Source organism: Lindgomyces ingoldianus (assembly GCF_010093535.1).
Source record: "Lindgomyces ingoldianus strain ATCC 200398 unplaced genomic scaffold BDR25scaffold_10, whole genome shotgun sequence".
NCBI lineage: Eukaryota > Fungi > Ascomycota > Dothideomycetes > Pleosporales > Lindgomycetaceae > Lindgomyces > Lindgomyces ingoldianus.
Window position 1 is genome coordinate 1036716 of NW_022985171.1, and position 21680 is coordinate 1058395.

At 52.5% G+C, this 21680-nt stretch overlaps 5 protein-coding genes across 5 annotated transcripts; 3 read left to right on the forward strand and 2 right to left on the reverse strand.

Annotated features, from left to right (window-relative positions):
- Positions 1 to 1765: 1765 nt before the first annotated feature.
- On the forward strand, positions 1766 to 5049 carry BDR25DRAFT_341669 (uncharacterized protein; the record flags this gene model as incomplete). The annotated part of the gene is made up of 4 exons (XM_033693628.1): positions 1766 to 2848; positions 2904 to 3188; positions 3398 to 3948; positions 4062 to 5049. The coding sequence occupies 4 exons, from the start codon at positions 1766 to 1768 to the stop codon at positions 5047 to 5049; spliced, it is 2907 nt and encodes a 968-aa protein (XP_033549708.1).
- A 715-nt stretch (positions 5050 to 5764) lies between these two features.
- BDR25DRAFT_312750 (heat shock protein Hsp88) lies at positions 5765 to 8285 on the reverse strand (the record flags this gene model as incomplete). The annotated part of the gene is made up of 4 exons (XM_033691322.1): positions 5765 to 6064; positions 6121 to 8062; positions 8117 to 8148; positions 8211 to 8285. 4 exons carry the CDS (start codon positions 8283 to 8285, stop codon positions 5765 to 5767), a joined length of 2349 nt encoding a protein of 782 aa, XP_033549709.1.
- Positions 8286 to 8613: 328 nt separating this feature from the next.
- BDR25DRAFT_302471 (uncharacterized protein) lies at positions 8614 to 10288 on the forward strand. The gene has a single exon (XM_033689801.1). It carries the CDS (start codon positions 8794 to 8796, stop codon positions 9988 to 9990), a length of 1197 nt encoding a protein of 398 aa, XP_033549710.1. The 5' UTR covers positions 8614 to 8793; the 3' UTR covers positions 9991 to 10288.
- A 3658-nt stretch (positions 10289 to 13946) lies between these two features.
- BDR25DRAFT_312752 (uncharacterized protein) lies at positions 13947 to 16194 on the reverse strand (the record flags this gene model as incomplete). Its single annotated transcript, XM_033691323.1, has 3 exons — positions 13947 to 14423; positions 14472 to 16021; positions 16155 to 16194. The coding sequence occupies 3 exons, from the start codon at positions 16192 to 16194 to the stop codon at positions 13947 to 13949; spliced, it is 2067 nt and encodes a 688-aa protein (XP_033549711.1).
- Positions 16195 to 16612: 418 nt separating this feature from the next.
- BDR25DRAFT_392710 (uncharacterized protein) lies at positions 16613 to 21608 on the forward strand (the record flags this gene model as incomplete). The annotated part of the gene is made up of 29 exons (XM_033698217.1): positions 16613 to 16658; positions 16699 to 16732; positions 16771 to 16813; positions 16848 to 16939; positions 16963 to 17016; positions 17074 to 17145; positions 17184 to 17209; positions 17244 to 17392; positions 17431 to 17646; positions 17687 to 17796; positions 17842 to 17913; positions 17944 to 18072; positions 18124 to 18208; positions 18239 to 18348; positions 18386 to 18859; positions 18900 to 18997; positions 19027 to 19126; positions 19169 to 19266; positions 19304 to 19546; positions 19593 to 19791; positions 19823 to 19934; positions 19990 to 20116; positions 20148 to 20227; positions 20281 to 20494; positions 20576 to 20719; positions 20753 to 20819; positions 20862 to 20998; positions 21033 to 21220; positions 21308 to 21608. The coding sequence occupies 29 exons, from the start codon at positions 16613 to 16615 to the stop codon at positions 21455 to 21457; spliced, it is 3669 nt and encodes a 1222-aa protein (XP_033549712.1). The 3' UTR covers positions 21458 to 21608.
- Positions 21609 to 21680: the final 72 nt, after the last annotated feature.

The following is a 21680-nucleotide window of genomic DNA, read 5'->3' on the forward strand; positions in this document are numbered from 1 at the left end:
ACCCTGGCCGATGTGGAGCCGACGGCAACAATCGAAAGTGTGAGAATAGTTTGTGCTGCTCAACCTTCGGCTGGTGTGGAGATGGGAGCGACTTTTGCTCTGAGCTTGCTGGATGCCAGCCTGGGTTTGGCAGATGTGGCCCAGCACCTCCACCTTCGTCATCCTCTTCAACCCCAACCCCAACCCCAACTCCAACTCCAACCCCGACCCCGACCCCGACCCCGACTCCATCTTCTTCGCCAATACCGTCATCATCATCGTCATCCTCGTCTGTGGTAGTCATCCAATCATCTTCATCTTCATCAGTGGTAATCACTCCATCCTCCAGTTCTGCCACCCCGTCGGCAACACCATCCATGCCACCAGGAGGACTTGTCATTACTACAAACGGCATGTGCGGCAACAGTACTACATGCGCTGGATCGGGCTTCGGCCGATGCTGTTCGCAATATTACTGGTGCGGAAATTCAGATGAATATTGTGGGACAGGCTGTCAAGGGACATTTGGCGCCTGCGGTGGTGGAGTAATATCTTCGATGTCGTCCTCACCGTCAGCTACTCCTACCCCACGCTCGTCTTCATCTTCGATTCCAGTTCCTCCATCTTCATCGCCAACCCCTACACCAAGTCCATCCTCGTCGTCCACACGTACTCCGCCTTCTTCAACCCCTACGCCGACGCCAACGCCGACGCCAACGCCGACGCCGACACCTACACCACGTTCATCTTCCAGTTCCGCAAGACCAACCCCAACAGTACCTGTTAGTCGGGATGGAAAATGCGGCAATGGGATCTCGTGCGCTGGCTCGACTTATGGGCAATGTTGCAGTGATTATGGATGGTGTGGAAGCGGGACTGACTATTGTAATTTAGCGTACGGTTGCCAACCGGAATGGGGCACGTGTGGATCGGCGGGATTTCTTTCTTGAGTAACCCATTACGATATGCATCGGACAGCTAGAGATGAATTGTATTAGCTAGGATTGTTTGTAGATAGATTCAAATATTTATTCTCCCATTCGCATATTCTGTTTATTCGCCCATCATCCCTTATGGGATCAGATCGACGAAGATGGTTAGCGCATATCGAAGCCACACCTTACCCCTCAAACTTTTGTCCCACTTCGTCCTCCCAAACCACAGCAACGTCCAGTCGTCCTTCGCTATCCGCTTATATGTGTCTTTGCGGTGGTGAGGCAGATTAAATATGTCTTGTCTCAGGATAACAGCCTAGCATAGACTATCGCGTGCGTCACCTCTCCCGGATAGATTAACCTCCACACCCCACAATTCGCTTCATGGCTTTCCTTCATCCTAAACCCGCAGTCCCACATCCGTTTCGTACCGCAATAGCCACGAAGGTATTTCCAGCCACAATCCTTTTAGATTGGACTGCCTCTTCTCCTGCAGGATATGAATCCAACATTTCGCTTCTTGGACCATTTGTGTCACAGGCGCGAATCGCGAGATAGATTTTCCTCCAATAGGCTTTTCGCATGCTTCCAGAATTTATTGCTTCTGTTGGCAAGAATGTGGCAGATTTGCCAGCACCACCAGTCGGCATCTAACCAATTGTATCAGTGGAATCTGGCTGGCATCCGTTCCTCCCCAGATTAGCCTTGGTCTCTGATATTGAGTTCGCATCGCGAATTGATCTATTGGGGGAATATGTTGGCTTCACATTTCCATACATCGTTTTAGAATAAGGCATGTATGTTCGTTACTGCAGACTGCGTGCAGCAGCTGTGAACCATAACTCACCATCATGAAGCTTCTAACAGTCCTCCTGTCGTTCCTTGTCTGGGTCACCAGTACATTGGCTATCGGTCAGCCTGCCAGCCTTACGTTTTCAGAGATCGAAGGGGGGTTGAAATTAGCAGCAACTGGATCTGCACCTACGATTGTTATTGATGGGAAAGATTGGGCTGGAGTTACCCGTGCTGGCAATGACCTTGCCAATGACTTTGGATTAGTGACTGGAACCAAAGGGAAAGTCGCAACCGGAACAAGCGGACTCTCCGACACTCCTGCAATCATCGCAGGTACACTTGGAAAATCGCCTCTCATCGACGGTCTAGTCTCGGCAGGAAAGCTTGATGTTTCAAGAATCAAGGGGAAATGGGAATCTTTCACATCCCAGCTCATCTCCAATCCCGCTGAGGGCATATCATCAGCATTAGTCCTTGCAGGTAGTGACAAGAGAGGCACTATCTACGCGCTCTACGACATCTCCGAGCAAATTGGTGTCTCGCCGTGGTATTGGTGGGCTGATGTGCCTCCAAAGAAGAAAACCGCCATCTATGCACTAAACACCAAGAAGGTTCAAGGGCCACCGTCGGTCAAGTATCGTGGGATTTTCTTGAACGATGAACAGCCGGCGCTCACAAATTGGGTCAAGGCAAACTATGGAAAATATGACTCCAGGTTCCATGCCAAGGTCTTCGAACTTCTCCTTCGTCTTCGAGCCAACTACTTTTGGCCTACAATGTGGGATTCTAGATTTTACGTCGATGATGCCAAAAATGGACCTCTAGCTGACGAGTTTGGCGTGGTTATGGGCACGAGTCATACGGAGCCAATGGCAAGGGCGGATAAAGAAAAGGTGAAGCCATGGGACTGGAAGAGCAACGAGAGCAATTTGAAGAAGTATATGCAGGATGGCGTTGCGCGAGCGAAGAATTGGGAGACCTTATGGACAATGGGCATGAGAGGGGACGGCGACACCTCTTCACCAACGCTCGATTCGAAGAATCTAGTGTCAGTGATTGAGTATCAGCAGTCAATTTTGAAGAGTGGATTAGGCGTCTCGGACTTGGCTGGAGTGCCACAGATGTGGTGCGTTTATAAGGTAAGTTCTCGAGTCATATTCCTTGACAATACTCCAAATACTCACCAGGTTGTAGGAAGTTGGTGGTTACTATCAAGCCGGCATGAAAATCCCGGACGATGTCACCATTCTCTGGAGCGATGATAACAGTGGCAACATTCAACGCCTTCCCATCCCAAGCGAAGTGAATCGGAGTGGTGGTGCAGGAGTATACTACCACTTCGACTATGTCGGCGATCCAAGGAACTACAAGTGGATCAACTCAATCCAGCTTTCGAAAACGTGGCAGCAGATGCATCTTGCATACCACAAAAACGCCTCGCAAATTTGGATCGTAAATGTTGGTGATCTTAAACCATTGGTAGGCGCATTCTATTCCCTAAGTGCTGCTCCATCTGGTCATCCATGTGGACCATGACCGGGGTAATTTAAGACAAAAATTTGAATGATATTAATCTTCTACCTAATTCTAGCAAGGTTTTTATAGTAAAAATCTATTCTACTTATGTTCTACGCTATGTGGTAACATTCTGTAGATTTCAGTTAAGCATCACGCTAACAATACATCAGGAAATTCCAATCTCTCACTTCCTAGACATGGCGTACGATATGTCCAAATTCTCCTCTCCCGATTCCACAGATACCTGGCTCCAGGCCTGGGCGACGCGTGAATTCGGCGATGAAGCCGCCTCCAACACCGCCTACGCCATGTCCACCTACGGCAAACTCATCATCCGTCGAAAGTACGAACTCCTCAACCAGTCTCCATTCATGCTCTCCACAACCAACTACGACGAAGCAGAGCTCGTGCTCCATGAATGGGAATCCCTTCTCACCAAAGCGCAAGCCGTCTATGATTCCCTTGACGCCGCGACACAGATTGCTTTTTTCGAGATGGTGTTGCATCCGATTCTCGCCGGGGGGATTGTTCAGCGCGTTTATATAAACGCAGCGAGAAATAAGGCGTATTCGGCGCAGAAGAGGATGAGCGCGAATACGCTGGCAGACGATGTCAAGGCGGCATATGCCCAGGATGGAGTGGTGCAGAAGAGGTATCATGGGTTGTTGAGTGGGAAGTGGAATCACATGATGGATCAGCTGCATTTTGGCTATAGCAATTGGTTAGACTACTTTCTTTTCTTCGCATATTGGCATGCTTGTCATACTACCCCATTTCCATGCTATTTGTGTAGGTGTAGATTTTTAAAGCCGGCCGGGCTAATTGTAAACACAGGCAAGACCCCTCATCCAACTCCATGCCCTCCGTCCAAACTATCAGCACAACCGCACCCTCTACCGGCCTCCTCGGCGTCTCTGTCCAAGGCAGCACGGCATCCACACCCGGTGACCCTGCACCCTCCCTCCTCCCACTCTCCCCTTACACCCCCGAAAACCGCACCATCGACCTCTACGCCCGTGGCTCCGGGTCCGTAGACTTTACTATCAAAGCCAGCACCGCCTATATCAGAATCACGCCCGCCTCAGGGACCCTTAGTTACCCGTCCGGTACGTCCGATATCCGCGCTACGATATCCGTGGACTGGACTGCTGCGCCGACGGGAAGTAGTACGGTAGTGATCACAATTACGCCGAAATCAGGCACAGAGGTGAAACTTAATCTTCCGATTAGTAATGTCGCGGTTCCGGACGGGTTTAAGGGGTATGTGGAATCCAACGGCGCCGTAGCGATGGAGATGTCGGGGTATAGTTCGGTCGTTCCTGGTTCTAGCGGTGCGACGCTGGGTCTGATTCCAAACTACGGACGCACGGAATCGGGACTAACGTTGTTGCCTGTGGAGGCGGGGACACAGACAACGGCTTCGGGGCCGAAAGCTGTGTTTAACTTCCACGCCTTCACATCTACGACTTCCGCGAAAGTCACCGTGTACTTGCCCCCTAGTTTCAACGTCAACCCATCCAATCCCTTCAAACTCGCCCTCGCCCTCGATGATGCAACACCCACAACGCTAAGCCCCGTACCGAGTAGCACGTTAGGCGCGATGCCGAGCGACTGGCGCGATAGCGTTGTTAATGGTGCCAGAGTGGTGAGCACGAGTGTCGGGAAGGTGGATGCTGGGAGTCATAAGTTAAGTGTTTGGCTGCTGGAGCCAGGGGCCACGGTGCATAGGTTAGTTGTAGATCTCGGGGGCGTGAAGGCCAGTTATCTTGGGCCACCGGAGAGTGTGAGGGTTGGAGCTGGGGGCAAGGGACTGATAGGTTAGTGGACAGAGAAGCTTGGGAGAAGGGGGGAGGGGGATGGATGAATGTCTCCGAGAAGGAGAAGTGGGGTGCTGGGCAAGAGGCGATAGGTGTTTGATACAAACGACTTGACCCTTTCGTGCTTTTGGACACGATGAGTGAATTCTACAAGTCCTACGTATCCCCACAGCGACAACAACAACAGCAAGATTACTTGTAAGGACTCTTTATTTCTCGCAAACATCACGTCTACTGTACGTATTTTTATAAAGAAGACTGAGGCTTCCAAGTCGGCATAGCAGGCGCAAGGCCTGCAAAGAACATAGCATACACCAGCACAGCAAGCACTCCCACTTCACCAACAAACGTACGCACCAAGTCTTCAAACCCCATCACCTGCCCTCAGTAACCTACGTGTACCGCGTACTCTCTGTCCTCACATAAACCATAAACTTGAAACCCAAACTCCCAAAAAAAAAAAAAGAACACTTATCTATGAACTGTCTATCGAATCATTTAACTCATAGTCCCACAGTTCTTCAAGCAACCATTGCACAGAAGAAAGAAACACGCGCAACCAAGGCTGACTATTTCATCCAGTCGAGTCCAGTCCTCCTGTCGCTCCAAATGCATACTTCGCATAAGCCTGCGTAACTTCAACCCCCGACATCTGACAGAAGTTACGCAGACGAACCACTTTCACACTCTCCTCTCCTCCACATCGCCCACTCCACTCCTCTAAGCAGAAGGCTCCTCAATCTCATCCGGCTTCACCGCATCCGCATCCGGCATCTCCGCATCAGGCTTCTCCGGCGGCGCCTCCGCCTGCTTCTTAGCCTCCTCCTCTCGCTTTTTCCGCTCGATTTCGGCTTGTTTTGCGGCTGCAGCAGCGTGCTGCTTTTGGAGGACTGCTTGTCGCTCCTCCTCGATTTTGTCGTTGTAGCGTTGGATGATAGGACCCGCGACCGAGCGGATCTCTTCCATTTTGCCGATGTATTGGGCTTTGGTGGCATCTTCGCCGTCCTCATATAGCCAGTCCTACAGAGAAACACGGATTAGAATATTCAAGTTGGGGGGAGTCTTGAAGGTCTTACCTCAATTGTCTCGAGCTTGGCGGAGAGTTTGGATTTCTCGTCATCGCTGGCAAACTCTGAATATACGCCAAGGATTTTATCCTTGAGCTCGTAGATGAAGGACTCGAGTTCATTCTTCTGGTGCTCGGTATCGGCGACCAGCTTGTCCTCCATGATCATCTGATTCTCTTTCTCGGTTGCAGCATCCTTGGTCGCCTGGTCCATTGACGCCGTGCCTGCAGACAGGGGTAAGTCGCCTTTCCTCTGTTGCTTCTTAACCTTCCGCATCTTGGGCTTCTCGTCCTTGGTGTCTTTTGCATCAACGTCCATTGCCTGTAGTTTAGAAAATGTTAGCTTGTGTGAGTCAGGCAAAGATGCAGTGGCATGTACCGCAGGAACAGAATCAGTACGCTTTTGTCTTTTTGCAATAGGTTCGGGTTGAGGGCCATCGGACTGATCGCCGGGACTTGCACGAACGACAGAAGAAGCAGGAGAATCGGAAAAACGTACATCACCATCTTTCTTTTCCTCTTTTGGAGGCTCGGGGATTGGTTCTTCGACCTCCGTCTCCTCGACATAATATCCAGACTCAACATTCAACACACCGTGCACATTGAGTCGTGCCTTCAGCTTGCAAATCATGAAGTCACCCTTGGAGTCTTCCTTGACTCCCTTGACTGAGAACCGTCCGATCCAGGGGTTCGTCTTGCCGGGGAGCAACTCTGGCTTGGCGTACTTGGCTTCAAGGTCGAAGGCGTGCTTTCGGTAGAAGGTTAATATCTTGGTAGAAGGCATGACGTTGCCCTTGTTAAAGACCGTCAAGCTGGTGTCTTCGTCGGGTATGTCGTCCGACTTCTCCCAAGTGAACTCGATCGGGTAGCTGACCATGTCGTGGACGGAGAAGTCTCGGACTCGGAAGACGGGAGACAGAATTGCACAGCTGAAGGCGCACCCTCGAGCGACTGCTTCGTCCTGGTTGAGGGTGAAGGAGAGCGACTTGCCGAAGAAGTTCTGGATGGCCGTCTTCAGGGCGGGAACACGAGTGCAGCCACCGACCATTTCGATGACGTCGATGTCCTCCACCTTCAGCTTCGCCTCGGCGAGTGCCTGCTCGATTGGTACTGTTACACGGTCAATCAAGGGCTTGACCAGCTCTTCCAGTTCCTCGCGCTTCAGCATGCCTCGGACGTCGACATCGTTCATGACGGACTCAACGTTCAGGGGAGCGACGCTGTTTGCCGAGAGGATCTTCTTCACCTTCTCGACACCGGCCACGACTCGGAAGCGGGCCTTGAGGTTCTCGTTGATGTCAATCTTATATTTTTCCTTGAACTCCCTGGCGAAATGGTCAGTCATGGCCTTGTCGAAGTAGCGCCCACCAAAGTGGCGATCCCACGCCGTGGATTTGACTGCCAGCTCGCCTTTCCTGAATTCGACGATGGCACACGTGTAGTTGCTGTGGCCGATGTCGATGAAGCAGACCCGCCTGGGCTTCTCCTCGGGCCCGGGAAGATCCAGCTTGGTGATGCCGTAGCCGAGCGCAGTGGCCGTAGTGTCGTTGATTAACCGCAAGCATTTCAGCCCGGCAATGTCGGCGGCATCGAGCATAGCCCGTCTTTGCGAGTCAGTGTACCAGACAGGACAGCTGAGGACGACGTCGGACGCGGGGAGCTTCAGCTCGGCGGAGGCGGTTGATTTGATCTTGGTGAGGAACATGGCCACCAGCTGGGTGGCGGTGAACCTCTCCTTCTTCCCCAGATACGTGACCTCGGCGCCGACCTGGCCATTGATATCGACGAGCGGCGCCGACACAAAGTCCTTCTCGAGCTGTACATCGGGGTCGTTCAGAGTGCGGCCGGCGAGGCGGGTGAGGGACGAGACGGTGTTCTTGAGGTTGGAGATTTCCTGGTTCTTCGCGGCCTCGCCGATGTACCTGCTCTTGGGGCCGAAGCCTACCAGAGAGCTGCATGTGATGTTAGTGGGGTTGGGTGCTTCCAGCGGTGAGGGCAAGGCTTACGGAGTAGCGCGGTTGGAGACTTCATTTGTGATCTGGGGACCAAGGTCAGCATAGTTCCAGGGCAGATTTGGAGCCAAAAAATTCAAGTACTTACCACGTCGACACCTCGATTCCTTGCGACAGCGATAACAGTGTTCAGCGTGCCCAGGTCAATGCCCACAACAGACATGTTTACGACACAGCGGTGTGGCGGGGTAGTGGGTTGGGAGAGCCAGAAAGTAGAGGCAATTATCTATGGGATGGAGGAGGAGGTTCGTGAAGTCGTGAAAGAATGAGGGTAGGAAGATAAAGAGGAGAGCAAACGCGAGGGTGGGAGCTTGAGTTTGTTGATTAGCTGTCGGGCTTCGATAAAATTCGATGTTTTTCTCGAGTGTTCGTTGCTCTTCCATGGCCTTGGCACGCCAACCAGCAAGTGGGCAGGCCCAGTCGTCGCGGGGCACTTGGGTACAGCCCGTGCGCCGACCCAGAGCCGCAACCACCGCCGCCAAATAAATAAACACCACGGCGTGCGTCATCTGCACTCGCGCCCATCGCGTCGGGCACGTGTCGGGCCATTGTATTCATCAGAGACTGCTATCAATATCGTCAAGTGAACGGAAAGCGCTACGTTGGGAACCACGACACGCGTCGACGTAGCAGTTGTCCCTCGCAGTTTCCTGCTCTGGACTGCCTCAGCCATGGCCGACATCCCCCTCTATCCCCTATACGGCACAAGCTACCATCTCTATCGAGTCTCACCACTCTACCACGGCGAGAGCCCCCTTCTGAGTGAGCGAGGCCTCCGCACACATGCGCGCCGCCTGAGGGACCTGCTCAAGGGCGACAATGTTCGCGGCGTCGAGGTCGACTTTGCCCCCACTGCAGACGCCATGCCCAATCTGGGTCCATTGGAAGAGTGCAATTGGAATCTCGTCGGCGATGAAGACGCCTGGATTGACCGCCACCGTCAAGTGCTCGACCCCGATTCCTCGCAAGTCTCCGAGGTCGTTTCCCCCGACCGCGCTCGCGGAATCGAAGTTGAGGTTGGATATGAAAGGTCGGCGTACAGCGCACTCCTCCTCCGTGATCCTGCAAACACCACTTCTCCTGATGGCTTCACGGCCCTGCCACTACTGCTCGTGAAAATGCCTGCTCTGATTCGAGAAGTATTCTTGAACTACCTCAAAACTGCTTTCGACGCGCACATATCACCGCTGAGGCTCCCGTCCACATTCCTGACCTCGACCCTCGAGTCCTACTTCCACCACCTTGGAGCCCCCACATCCACGCAAAAGATCCAGGATGTGATCCGGAAGCTACACATCCAACTGGCCTTTCCTCAAACCACCGACCTCCTCAAACACATCGACATCACCATAGCCGGCACAGATGTCCCTGGATTTCTCGCTCAAGGAAAACTCATCCCAAACTCATCCCAAATTCCTTTCACGGCCGCACTCTCAAAATACCTGCAAAAACACCTCGCCCTCGATCTCTCCAACCCCAAAGTCTACATATCGCGGATACACTGCGGCGCCTTCACCCTGGCCATTGACCGTCTCAAAATCATAGCTCCGGAGACCCAATCCGAAGTCTCCCTCTCGGAAGCCAGCAGCGCACCCGAGGCAAGCGCCAGCCAGCTCGCCGTACAGGAGCTGTACTCCTCGCTCGTATGTGAGGCCAGCGGGACTGGCAAGTTCCTTCCCGAAAGCATGGCCGGGGAGCCGCGTTCCTCGACGCCATCATCCACAGGGAGCGGCAGACATGGACAGAGAAAGAGAGCAGTTAGTACGACGGCAGGTGCGAGTGCGACGACGAAACGACCGAGAGGTCGCCCGAAAGCTGTGAATGGTGGCCGGGAGGCGCAGACTGAAGAAGACATGGGAGATGCCTGAATGTCGGTTTATTAAAGTCAGTGATGCTTTTAGCTTGTCATTTGTAACGACAGAGAAACAGGATTTGTGGGCGCCATTTGAGGTTCTGAAGGCATTACGATGGTCGAGACCTCGCGAAGGACTTGCCCTTGGATAGGAAAGGGGAAGAGCCTGTTGCGCATTCCTCTGTATAATAGAAGGGGTGTAGGGTTGTCAACGCAGCAGAACAGAAGTGATTGGGAAGGAAGAAGATCGAGTCAATTTCATGTAAAGACGGCAGCTAATGCATTGATCAATCCTTACACTATATATGTGTAAATGAAGACTAAAGGGGTCGGCTGCTAAGAGCTTCAATGTCTATCTTCCCGTGCCTTGATATCTACAAAACTCACATAAACAGCTTCGAGAACCGGCTTAAAGATAGCATGGCGTTCGAGCGTAGCGCAGAAGACCATTAGTCATACCCCTTCCATTCGTGCCACCAGCTCAGCTATCTAGATACACCCATTGGGATTGACATTTAACACATAGTTAGATAAAATTGTTAGTCGTAGATTTTATCAGTGCTTAGAGCATTCGTTTTGCTTGCCAGCAACCTGGAGACTTCTGTTCTCTTTCCAACCCAATCCTCTCCTTTCCTTCCTCCCTAGCTCGATCCAAAAATCTGAATACCCAGCCCCCCAATCCCCTAGATGGCTCTAATAACCCTCTCCAGCTATGTTCCTTTCTCTGGCCTCTTCCAAATGAATTCGGGGATTTTGTCGACGAATGAGGAATACCTTTACTACATTCTGTTGCAGATAGGTGTGGGCAGAGTGTCGCTAGCTCAATCTTAGAGTCTGGAGGTACTTATCTAGTTTCTATGTCTGCCAGTGGGTTCCTTCGTTCTGGGACAGACAGACGTATTCTGCGCTTCGTGAAGTAAAGCGGAACACAAGGCGGGGTAACAGGTTGTGATGGTGATGGTGATTGTAAGCGCCAGTTGAAGTATTATAAATATGACGCGTGCTCAGAGTTAATCACTGGACGCAAACATGGAAAGAAGGTGTGCGAATTCCAGGATAGGGTACATTAGTTGTAGCAGACGCCTCATGAAGAGTTGTGAGTAGCCAGAGTGACTGAATACAGTCCAGAACGTGCAGACACAAAATCTAATGCCAAGGACGTCTGGCCCATCACTCCTAAAGAATTGCCAACAACGCGGATCCGCACATCTCTCCCTATCTCCTTCGCTCATGATGGTATCACCTCGCGGCAACCCCAATCGATCCGGCCAAACGGAGAAATGGCCGTAGCTTCATCTAGACCATGTATCAACTGTCGTCGAAAGAAAAATGTGAACACACTCACCTGCATGCATAAATGTCAAAATCCCCAAGCATAATACCTGTAATATCTGTACGTTGTCATGCCCACGTTTGTAAATATTTGAGTTCTGTATGTACAGTAAGCGCTATAAGCACGACACGGCTTCGTCGGGGCAACCTTAACACCACGTCTCACCACACACCGCTGATAGAATAGATCAGAACATACACCAGTCGTGATTGTGAAACGCCACTCCAACGTAAGTGAATGGCGGTGCCCTGCATCAGATCAGCGCTAGTAGCTCCAGAAACAGACGGTATCATATCCGAGGAACCACTGGCTTCTTGTTCTGGCCAACGCTGGAATGGATGGCTTTGTTGGCCAGGCTTTTTTGGGCCGGTTTATCTATCACATCACGTAAGCTCAGCATCGCCGTGCCGCAATTCTGCATTGGGCGTCGAAACTTCGAAAGCGTGGGTGCGTGTGTGTATGTGCCAGTCCGGCATGCTTGCATGCCGGCCGCCTTGAGTGATACTACTGATCTGAATCTAAAGTGCCGTTGAGAAGATAGTCTAGAGGAGAGAGATTAGAGTTCGAAAGGATTTATGATTAGGGTTAAGGGAATAACTGCATGTATCCTCCCCACTCAGCTGCTGATCTGACAAGAGTATCCCAGCATGCACACAGGCCGTGCATCACGCAACGAGAGGGGAATGTTTGTAGCACATTGGCCTCATCAAGAGGCTGTAAGCGCGGGTTGCGCGCTCGGCATGCGATGTCGGTTTGCGATAGCTGAGAAAGATGAATTCCATCCTGTTGCTGTTTCATAATGTACACAGCTCGGCAGAGTTACAGGAGATGAGAGGTGTGTATTGCATGTGTCCAGTGCTAGTTAATTCTCTTAGTTTGAAGTGAGCTCGAGATAACGACAACCTCCGATGTCGACACTCCAGTCTCTACCCAAGTGTCTGATCCAGAAAGGTGATGTGGAACCGCTTCCTCAGCTGGCCAGGTCGGGTCCGGTCAGATACAGACAGCCTTAGGCTCAGGCTGAAAATATGGCGTCTAATAAATATGCCACCGCTATTCAAGAGTATTTGCGCTGTAAGAGGATGCTGGGGAGTTCGGCCGCAATCCGAAGGTTCTGAGAGTGATGCGATGCGATACGGCATACTAGAGGTAGGCGAACAGAGCCTGAAACAAACAGCATCGGTGTCTACTTTCGTGAGACTGTCGCGGGCGCAGCCGTGGAGATCATCTACATCACCATTGCCTTGAACCCCGCATTACCTTTCTCCAGTGGGAAACGCGTCGTGCAAAGCGTGTGTGCGTGCGTCCATTGCGCTGACGACCACACAACGACAAACATAGCAGACGTCGACCACAGCCTACTATGATTGGCGTCGCAGCCTCGAAAATTGCTGTCGTGTAACCTAGGCCTCTGGGCTTGAGGTCATCTGTATGGCTCATAAGGATCTGGAGATGACGAATGAGGTAAGCTGAAGGCAGCCGAGGAAGGCGGAAATAAGGCGTAAGGGGAGCAAGGCAATACTGCGCCTGCGCCCTCCCTCTCAAGCTCCAAAATGCTCTCATGAAGGATTCTTAGGATCCTTTGCCGGAAGGAAGCCTTACTTCACAGACACACAAGACCCAACAATAATGCACCAACTAGCGCGCACACAGGAAGCAAGTGATATGCCTATGACTCGTAGGTAACAGAAAGAGGACAGACACAAGAATAGTTCTTGTCGTGTCTGTCGATTTGATTGCAACTAGAGTAGTGGGGGGGAATCATGGAACTGGAAGTCGGAGAATATTCAAAGTCTCTTTCTCTTTCGATAAACGCCCCGTTTCTCCGCCTAAAATGAAGTAGACTGCCCACCACCTATGGCGCACCGGCCAAAGTGAAGCCTCAACCAACTGCCTTGATATGCAACCTTTGGCTCCTATCTAATGCATGCATAGAAAGGGGAATAGCAATGAAATCTGCACTAGTAAGATACAAAAATTCATGAAAGAAGTTCCGAAAGGTCGTTAAAAGAGTGAAGTGAAAAGAAGGGAAGGAATTCGTAAGAGAGGGTAAGAAATCAGGATTAAAACCCTAAAACAACAAAAACGCCAGAGTAATGCTACCTTCGTCCTAACCAAACCCCCATGTCCGTCCTGTCCAGGATATGCGATCGTGGTCGAGGTGTGTACTTCACCTGACTTGTTGCCTCTACGCCGTGATCATGATATGGAGTGAAGGTCGCCCCGATAAGAGAATTGATGAAACCAAACAAGCCTCAAACGCCGCTTGCCAGGGGTATTGTATGTATGATGCTGCCCAAAGCCGTCCAATAGACGGCGCTATAAGAGTCCTGTGCCTATGCCGACAAGGGAAGGAAAAAATCGAAAGGAGAGAGTGATAGGGGATCCCATCAAAACATGGAAAGAAATAGATTGAAAAAGCTGCTTCTCGATGGTGCTAGGCAGACAAGAGGGCGCAGTCATGGCGATGGCGGAGGAGATGGTGTGGAGCAAACGGCGCTAGAGCCCGATGTGGTCTAGGCTCGGGTGTCCCATGATCATCAAGTCGATCACCCGGCTGCAGATGCACACCCTCAGACTTCCCGATGATGCTCTTCTCCATCCTGCCATATCCGTTACATTTTATTCTCCGTCACTGCTCAAACCCGCGTGGTCCGCTGATCATACTGCTGGTATGGGGTGTCGCCAGGTATTTGGCTGAGATCAGGTGTTACCTCCGGTTGTTGCATTTGCATTGATTGCACGGCTGAGGGCACACCCGTCGCGGCGCTGGCGTTGATGTACGCTCCATAGTCCCAGGGTCGTCCTGAGTACTGAGGCAGCTGGTGATGCGTTGCTCCCCATTGAGTCATGCCTTGCCCTGTCGGGTCTCTTTGGGGGACCGACATCCCTTGGCCAGCTGATACTTCCAGACCTGCTGATGTCTTGGGGTTTGGTGACAGGCTCGTCGAGGTCATGCTTGGGGTGTATGCGGTCGAAGCTGCCGAACTAGCCACCGATCGCGGCGAGGTATTGCGGTATACGTCTCCTGTCGTCTGCGGCATACCCACAGGCAAATACGGGGCAGAAGTGGTGGGCAATGAGCCTGCTCCGGCCGTTGAGGAATAACTTGCAGACTGTAGAACGTTAGCTGCATATAACATGCTGCATGCTAGATACCTTACATATTTGCTGATGATCTTCTTGAGTGCGTGAGAAAGTATCTTCCATGGGAATACCTTGACGTCCTTCTCGATGTTGCGCGGTTTTGGATTGGGGAAACCCATAATGATCTTGAAAAATTCTTCGCTGTCGGCTTTGGCTTTGGACACAGTGAGAGGCCGGAAACCCTCTAGGTTGCGCCGTATACGATTCTTCTCTTCCACCGTAAATCTAACATTGACTAGCTGCTCTAGAAGGTAAATGGTATCGACACTGGTGATGAAGCACTCGTCCTTATCTTCCCAGAGAATGCAGCTAACACAGATGCTGCGCTGTGGCCGGGCCTCAGGAGTGACTGCGGCAAATGTTGCGGCTATGGTGCTACCAGATTGCGATCTCTCAAACTGGACCAGCCGACGTTTGGCCTCGAATTCCTCTCGAGTCCACTCTTCGCTCATCTTATCAAGATCGCCCTCAATTTTCAGAACTGCTTTGCTCGGATAAATCAAATACGGGTTAAATGGCTGACCTCCCGCCCCACTGGACGCCTGGGGAAGTGTAGTAGCTCGTACCAGTACGGGAGTGGGAAGTGCGGACGGCGAGGGCATGACTGATGATCTCGCTGGCGTTGCTGCGATGGAATGAGGACTACGGCCCGTCTGCGCAAGAGAAGGATACGGGTTGTAGGAGGACAGGTTTGGAGACATTGGTGGTGGCTTCATTTCCGTCTGTGGGATACTAATTCCAGATGAAACGGCGTATATTCCCTTTTGCGATAGCTGGGGAGTGTAGCTCGACTGCTTTGGCAGGTCGTATCCACCAGGATAGCCATAGGCGTTGGGGGAGGGTTGTACTGGGAGAGGCGAAGCAGAAGCCGCAGAATATGCTGCAGAGACGGAGCGTGGTTTTGCCTGGATACGCATGGTATTCGATCGTTTTGCAGAAGCTTCCGCAAAGTCTTGATCACCAAACTCGGTTGAAAATTTGCGTTTCCTGGCAATCTCGGGGGAGGACTGATATGCTAGATTTGGGGACATATCCGTATAAGTGAAGCCTCCGGCGTCCGCTTCTTGGATCAGACGTCCAAACTTATCTTCCGTCCGTAGTTGAAGCATCATGGTAGGATTCCACGAGTTTGTCGTAGGGAATGGGGGAACATCTACACTGAGGGCGTAATTGTACTTCTCACCAACTTGGTCGATCTTGCGCAGTGCGGCGACGCACCGCTTGGAGCCAAACATAAAGATGAAGGTAGGCGGATCTTCAGTGAGTTCGTATGTGGTTCGGAGATGGAGCAAAATGGTAGATCCGGCAGTGCCCTGAGATGGCGTAACAGCATTGGTTATTTCCGCTTCAGCGGCGGGATGACGAGATGGTGCATCCGTATATGAGGGTGGGACCTGGTAACTGCTCGTTGCGCGTGACTCGTACGTCGAACTTGGAATGAAGGGCATTTCTGCGGTCGAAGGTTCATGGGGTAACCGCGCCTGCGCTTCGGGGTATTGCGAGGCGAATGAAGGCTGTGCATAGCCTGTGTAGTTCGGAGCCTGATTTGGTCTTGTGGCTGCGGCGTCTGAAAAGGTGGGTGGTTAGTCAAATTTGCTAATGCTAATCGCCTGCACGTGGGCCTCAACCGGGTCCATCCAACCGACCAGGCCGTGGCATATGCCCTGCCCAACCCGTCAGATGAGCCGCAATGCACTCACCATACACATATGGTTCCTGACTCTTGCCGTAACCAGACATGGAAGACGACAGTTTGGCTAGCGCAGTACTTACAGACAGCGGACCGCTTGCGAGGTCTTGACTGTACTGTGCTAGCAACGGCCCCGAGGAGTCAAAATTGTCGCCTAAGTTGAAGGGCGTACGGATACTGCTGCTATCAGGCTGCACTCGAAGATGTGTTAGCAGGCAAACTCGCGATGGGGGTTGAAGCGCAGGCAGCAGCCCACTGCCCGGGGCTCAGAGCCCACGAATATCTTGGAAACTTTGGACATACGAGGGTAGACGCACCTGATAGCCGTGGTCTACGATGCAGGCCAGCTTGACGGATTTTCTGAATCGCTAGATTCGAGCAGAGATTTTGTGCTCGTGCTGGGGTATGGCGCGCAGGATCTTGACGGATCAGTGGCAACATGCAAGGGACCCGCAAAAGTGGAGGTGGATGTCTCGACAGAAGGATAGGCAAATGGGTCTTGGGACATGCAATTGTTGCAACAGGCACGCGCAGGAAGGCTGACTGATACGGAGGGGACTGTTTTGGTGGGTCTTGTGACCAGGAAAGGTGACAAAAAAAGCCTACCCAGGGACAGGCGATGAAAGTGCTCAGAAAGTCGATTCATCCGGGAATCGGGGGCCTTTGAATGTCTGCCTCCTCCACGGTCAGTCCTACTCCTCAGCTATCACCCCGCAAGCTACCGCAGCCTCCTATTGACGGTGTCGGGAAGATGAAGCACTTTCTGGTAGCAAACAAGACTGATTCAGAGCAACAGTCAGTTCCTGACTGATAGTGAGTTCATGTAAATTGAATTGTCGCATAATGGATCAGCATGCCGATGTGCTAGGGGAGTGATGACTTACATAGCACACAAAGAGAGGAGAGACATAGACCCACGACTGGGCCAGAGTGGGTAAGGCTGGCCTGGCGGAAGGGAATGGGACTTTGGAGCGATGGAGCGATGGAGCTATGACTGCGGAGTCGGACGGGTGTTAATACCAGGAGCAGTGAGAGGCAGCGACACGCCCAGTAGGACGGGAGGATGTGGGATTGGCCCGGGCTGATGACGACGAACAAGCGGATATGCAAGGAAGTGTGAGTAGACTGACCTCTGGAGGGGTTCGGATGACTCTTGGTGATTACCGATCCCGTCAACCTGGTAGACCAACGAAGCGGCGAATGCTGAGGATGCGCCCGAAGGCTGCTAATCTTACCGTTGAGCACCACGTCGCGCAGCGACTGACAGCTATGCGGAACAAAAAAAGACACCAGCGGCAGGATTCAGCGCTAGTGGGCTGTGGTCCGCGAGCGATGAGGCTCTGCTAGGCGGCCGAGGATGGCGCAGTAGCTGTGTAGTCAGCTCAGGTGCACGGCTCCCGCTGATGAGTGGAGAGTGCCGCTGGGGTGACTGTGGCGGGCTTTGGGCGGGTCTGTGGGACGCGAGACAGCTCGAGAATGCTATCCTAAGAACAGAGGAGATAGTTTGGTCTGCAATTTCTTGCCGACGGCGGGAGCGGCTAGGTTTCTGGGTTTGAAGTGGGCTCTATGACCTTTGCAATGGCAGGGAGCAAGAATGCGGAGGGCCGGGGCCAAAGCGATGAATCAGAATCCGTGGGCAGTACCGATGGAGAGTGAGGCAATTTGAAGTGTGCAATGCAAACGACGGACTGAGACAGATGGGAAGTGCGGGTAGTAATGCAGAGGGCAGATGGGGGGAGAGGACAAGCGTTCAGGAACCAAGGCTGGACGTGAATGAGGGTCCCAGGCGCGACGGTGAGGGCAGAGAATGATATAGGCAGGGCCCATGCTAGCTGCAAGCATCAGCACGACGACATGTTTATGAGCGGACATCTGGCTGGTGCGGGCCTGGGGGACCCATTCAGCGCTGTGAAGGGCACCCGAGCACGGTGAATGGCTAGGGGCACGGTGTATGGCTAACGCTGGCAGCCAATGCACAGTGATGCTAAGCATCGCCTCAGAAGAGCGCTCGCCGCTGTGTGGATCGTGAGGTCGCAGGATGGGAGGCAGACTGAGAAGAGCGAGGTATGGTGAGCACTGGGGAGAGAGGCCCAGCAAGCGAAGTATCGGGGCATCTATTCCTGGAGTGGCTTGCATGCAACCTTAATCGCCATCCCTGTCAGCATCTGCGCATCAAGCCCGCCTCAGCCAGGCGCGGCCAAGCTGTTTCCAATGAGTCCTAGCACTTCACGGGACTGGGAGGGACGAGCAGCGCGCGTTCACCTCTCACCTCTCACGACTCCAGCAAACCTCACGACGGCACGACAACATGGGAGCTTGGAAGGGAGCGCTGCGTCCTGTACCACGTCGGCCCCCCCCAATCTCCCACTTTCCCCTTCTCCCGGGCATCCGCTCCCTTTCCTTTGTCCGTTTCGTGCGTTTTGTGCTCACCTCAGGCCTAGTGCTCGTCGCCCTGTTTATTGCGTCCGTGGCTCGCGGAGTCGCAGCGGACGCTTCGGGACTGGGCCACGGAAGAAACGAAACCACCATTGTGCCTCATGCCTCCTGCGTCTCTGCGGCGAGGCAGGACGAGGCGAGAGGGCGCTGTCGACTGTCCACTTCTGTCCTGACTGCGGAAATGGCTCCTGAAGGCTCAGTGGAGACTCCCTGTAGTTTTCGAGCAATATCGAAACGCTGTCCACTTGGACACTTCGCATTTTCTGCGACGTCCACGCCGTGAAGGATGAGGAGCAGCGCGGCGTGGGCGGACGAAAAGTGACAGTCGCAGTCCGCAACTCGCTCGCCAGCGGACTCAACGGCTGCCTGACTCCCTTGCGCGCAGCGAGCTGCCATCTCAGCATAAGGATGGTCAAAGTGGCCGGTATATAAGTATTCTTAGAAAGCTGATACCGTATCACCCAACGCCATTACCCTGAACCGGAGTGCGGCGGCTTGCTTGCGGCTGTGTCGATCGCACGTCAGCCGCATCACCAACCAGAAGCAGTGAATTAGCAGCGCTTTGCTCAGCCATTATGCGCCATTTAGTCGCCATAAATCATCCTCTTTGAGCAACGGGCATGCAGCATCGCCACGGCCTCGAATCTCTCAATCTGTCAATCTGGGCTCCTTGCAGGAGCATCTCTGTCGGCTATGCAGCTTATGGCCGGCAGGCTTATGCAGGCACCACACAGGCACCATCGCGCCTCAGCGAAACCAGATCCTCTCCCAGCACGCAGCAAACGTTGCCCACTGGGGATACTGCGTTTCATCTCCGCATTTTGATAAAACGGATCGCGGCGCTGCATCGTTTGCGGTACTTCCTCCCCTCGTCTGATTGCATTAATTCTCCTTCACCCACATCATCGGCACACACTCCGCCCACCTCCGCCCACCTCCGCCAGGTCGTGAGTGCGAGTTCGCCTCGTGCTGCTTCAAGAGTCTATGATGAATTGACTATGCGTTGCACGAGAAACCGTCCAAGCCCTCCTGTCCGGTCCTGGCGCTGCACCACTTCTTGCTGCTTGCATACACTCCCCGGGGATCGTCGCCCGCGGAGCTACGCATCACAGAGATAGGGCACCATCTGGTTGGGCCCTCTTCACGGACAATTATCTATCCTCTCATCTGAAGCGCTATCCGTTTGGACTCATTCCCAGCTCTTGTTCAAGGTGGGCTATCATCTGCAGTGATCCCTCAAAGCGGATTGCCGTGCTCTCCCCTGCTGGAGCCAACTGGCCTAGCAAGTGTTCTCAGTCAATCAAGTTCGCCCAGTGCCTCCAACTTGCAGATATGCGTCGCCAACATTGACATCGTTGCGCATGACTAACTTGATGAGGCCTCGTGAACTCCCGCAAAACCGCCTCTAGATGAGCCATGGCTTCATAGCTCGACTTCGACCAGGATATATCTCTCTCCACGAGGTTCGCCCACCATGGCCTCGGGTCTTCCGTCACCAACAGCTGAAACGTGCATGGACAACATTTAATCGCACAGGTGCATCGAATAGCTTCAGCTACCCGTTGAGCAAGACCGTGCCGGTACCACGGTCATCGAACGACGACTGATATATCGAAATCATCTCCGCTAATAATTGGAATGGCGACTGTTGCGGCCCTCTAAGGTAATTGCTCCGAAGCGCTTGCCGTGAGGGGAGTCAGCTTGTGCGACGCTTGCCAACGGAGCTCGCAGTACGTCCTTATTTCTTCATCTCAATTGGTTCTCTTCTTTGGTCGCACACACATAACTACCGTTTCCTTTCCCGTTACATCTACTACACCAAAACAGGTTCTCTTGCCTCAGCTCTCATCAGCCACCTGAAGCATCACGTTCGCTGTGCAAAGTCTCAACAATCATTCACCGTACTCGGCGCGCGTCACTGCAAAAGGATTGAGGCCATACTTTTCCTTTTCTAGTGTCGATTTTTAGATGGTCACGTCCACCTTCATGAGCCAGCAAGCGGAAGATTTTGTGCGGCCGGGGGTCCCTCAATTATCACGAGAAGTGGCAATACTCCATCCCTGGCCTCTGGGACTTGTTCTGCAACTCCACCCCAAAAGGATTTGATGCAGTACAGCGACCACAAACCGCCATCGGGCCGTCCACAAGGATGACAGGACTCGTGAATGATAGGCGACCATCATGCGATTCTTGCATTCGGCACCCCGCCAGTCCATCACCTCTCCATCACTTTGGAGAAGTTAGAAATGGATATCTAATTCTCATTCCTGTCTCGACCGAGACCCAATCTACGCTTTACTGTGATCACCACTTGTAACCACCCCTCTCGACCTGGTTCCCGGGCTCTTGCTGCATCCCGTTACACGAGCTTCTATGTAGCCTCGAGGGAAGCAAGGGCTCCATCCCAAAGACCAGGTCGTCACTAAAAGCCTTATCGGAAACTCCGCTGTAGCCCTTTCAGACCAAGTGATCGTTCTCGATGGGCACACGTACACGGGTGACTCGCATAAACCATGCTCGATTTTGGGCGACGACAGGCTGTTTCGGCCACGCAACGGTTCTCCAATCGGTGCTTGGAAGCCACAAACATCCGATCCGAATCACAGTCGCCACACTTTGAATCGACAAGCCACCTTCTTTGTGCGTACAATCAGCTTTGCTTGTTAATCACCGATGTGCGACTACTTCAATTATTACGGTTTCACTTGCCTCTTCGCGTCCTTCGAGCAAGTAACAATCACTGGTGAGTTTCAAATTCCCTTACGTATGTCCGCATCCATTTTATTTTCCATGAAGAAGTATGATGTCCTACAGAATCACTTTTTCTCCTTGATTCTGAGGCACGTGACTCTGCCAGGTTTTGAGCCATTGACTTGAGCCGGAAGCCTGTTTACAGTGTTCAAGTGAGGAATTAGCATTATTCAGATTAGTCTGTGGTCTGTGAATGTATCTTAAACATGTTTCTGTTTGCAATTTGATGTAGTAGATTGGTGTCCTGTTGAAGAGAATTTAAGAGAAGCGGAATTCTAGGAGGAGTGAACATTGCTCGACTTGAACTTGAACCATTTCATGAATTCCATGGATAATATGCCACAGTACT

Bases quoted from the DNA above. Each gene is read 5' to 3' on its own strand.
- BDR25DRAFT_302471 (XM_033689801.1), top strand. From the start codon at position 8,794: ATGGCCGACATCCCCCTCTATCCCCTATACGGCACAAGCTACCATCTC.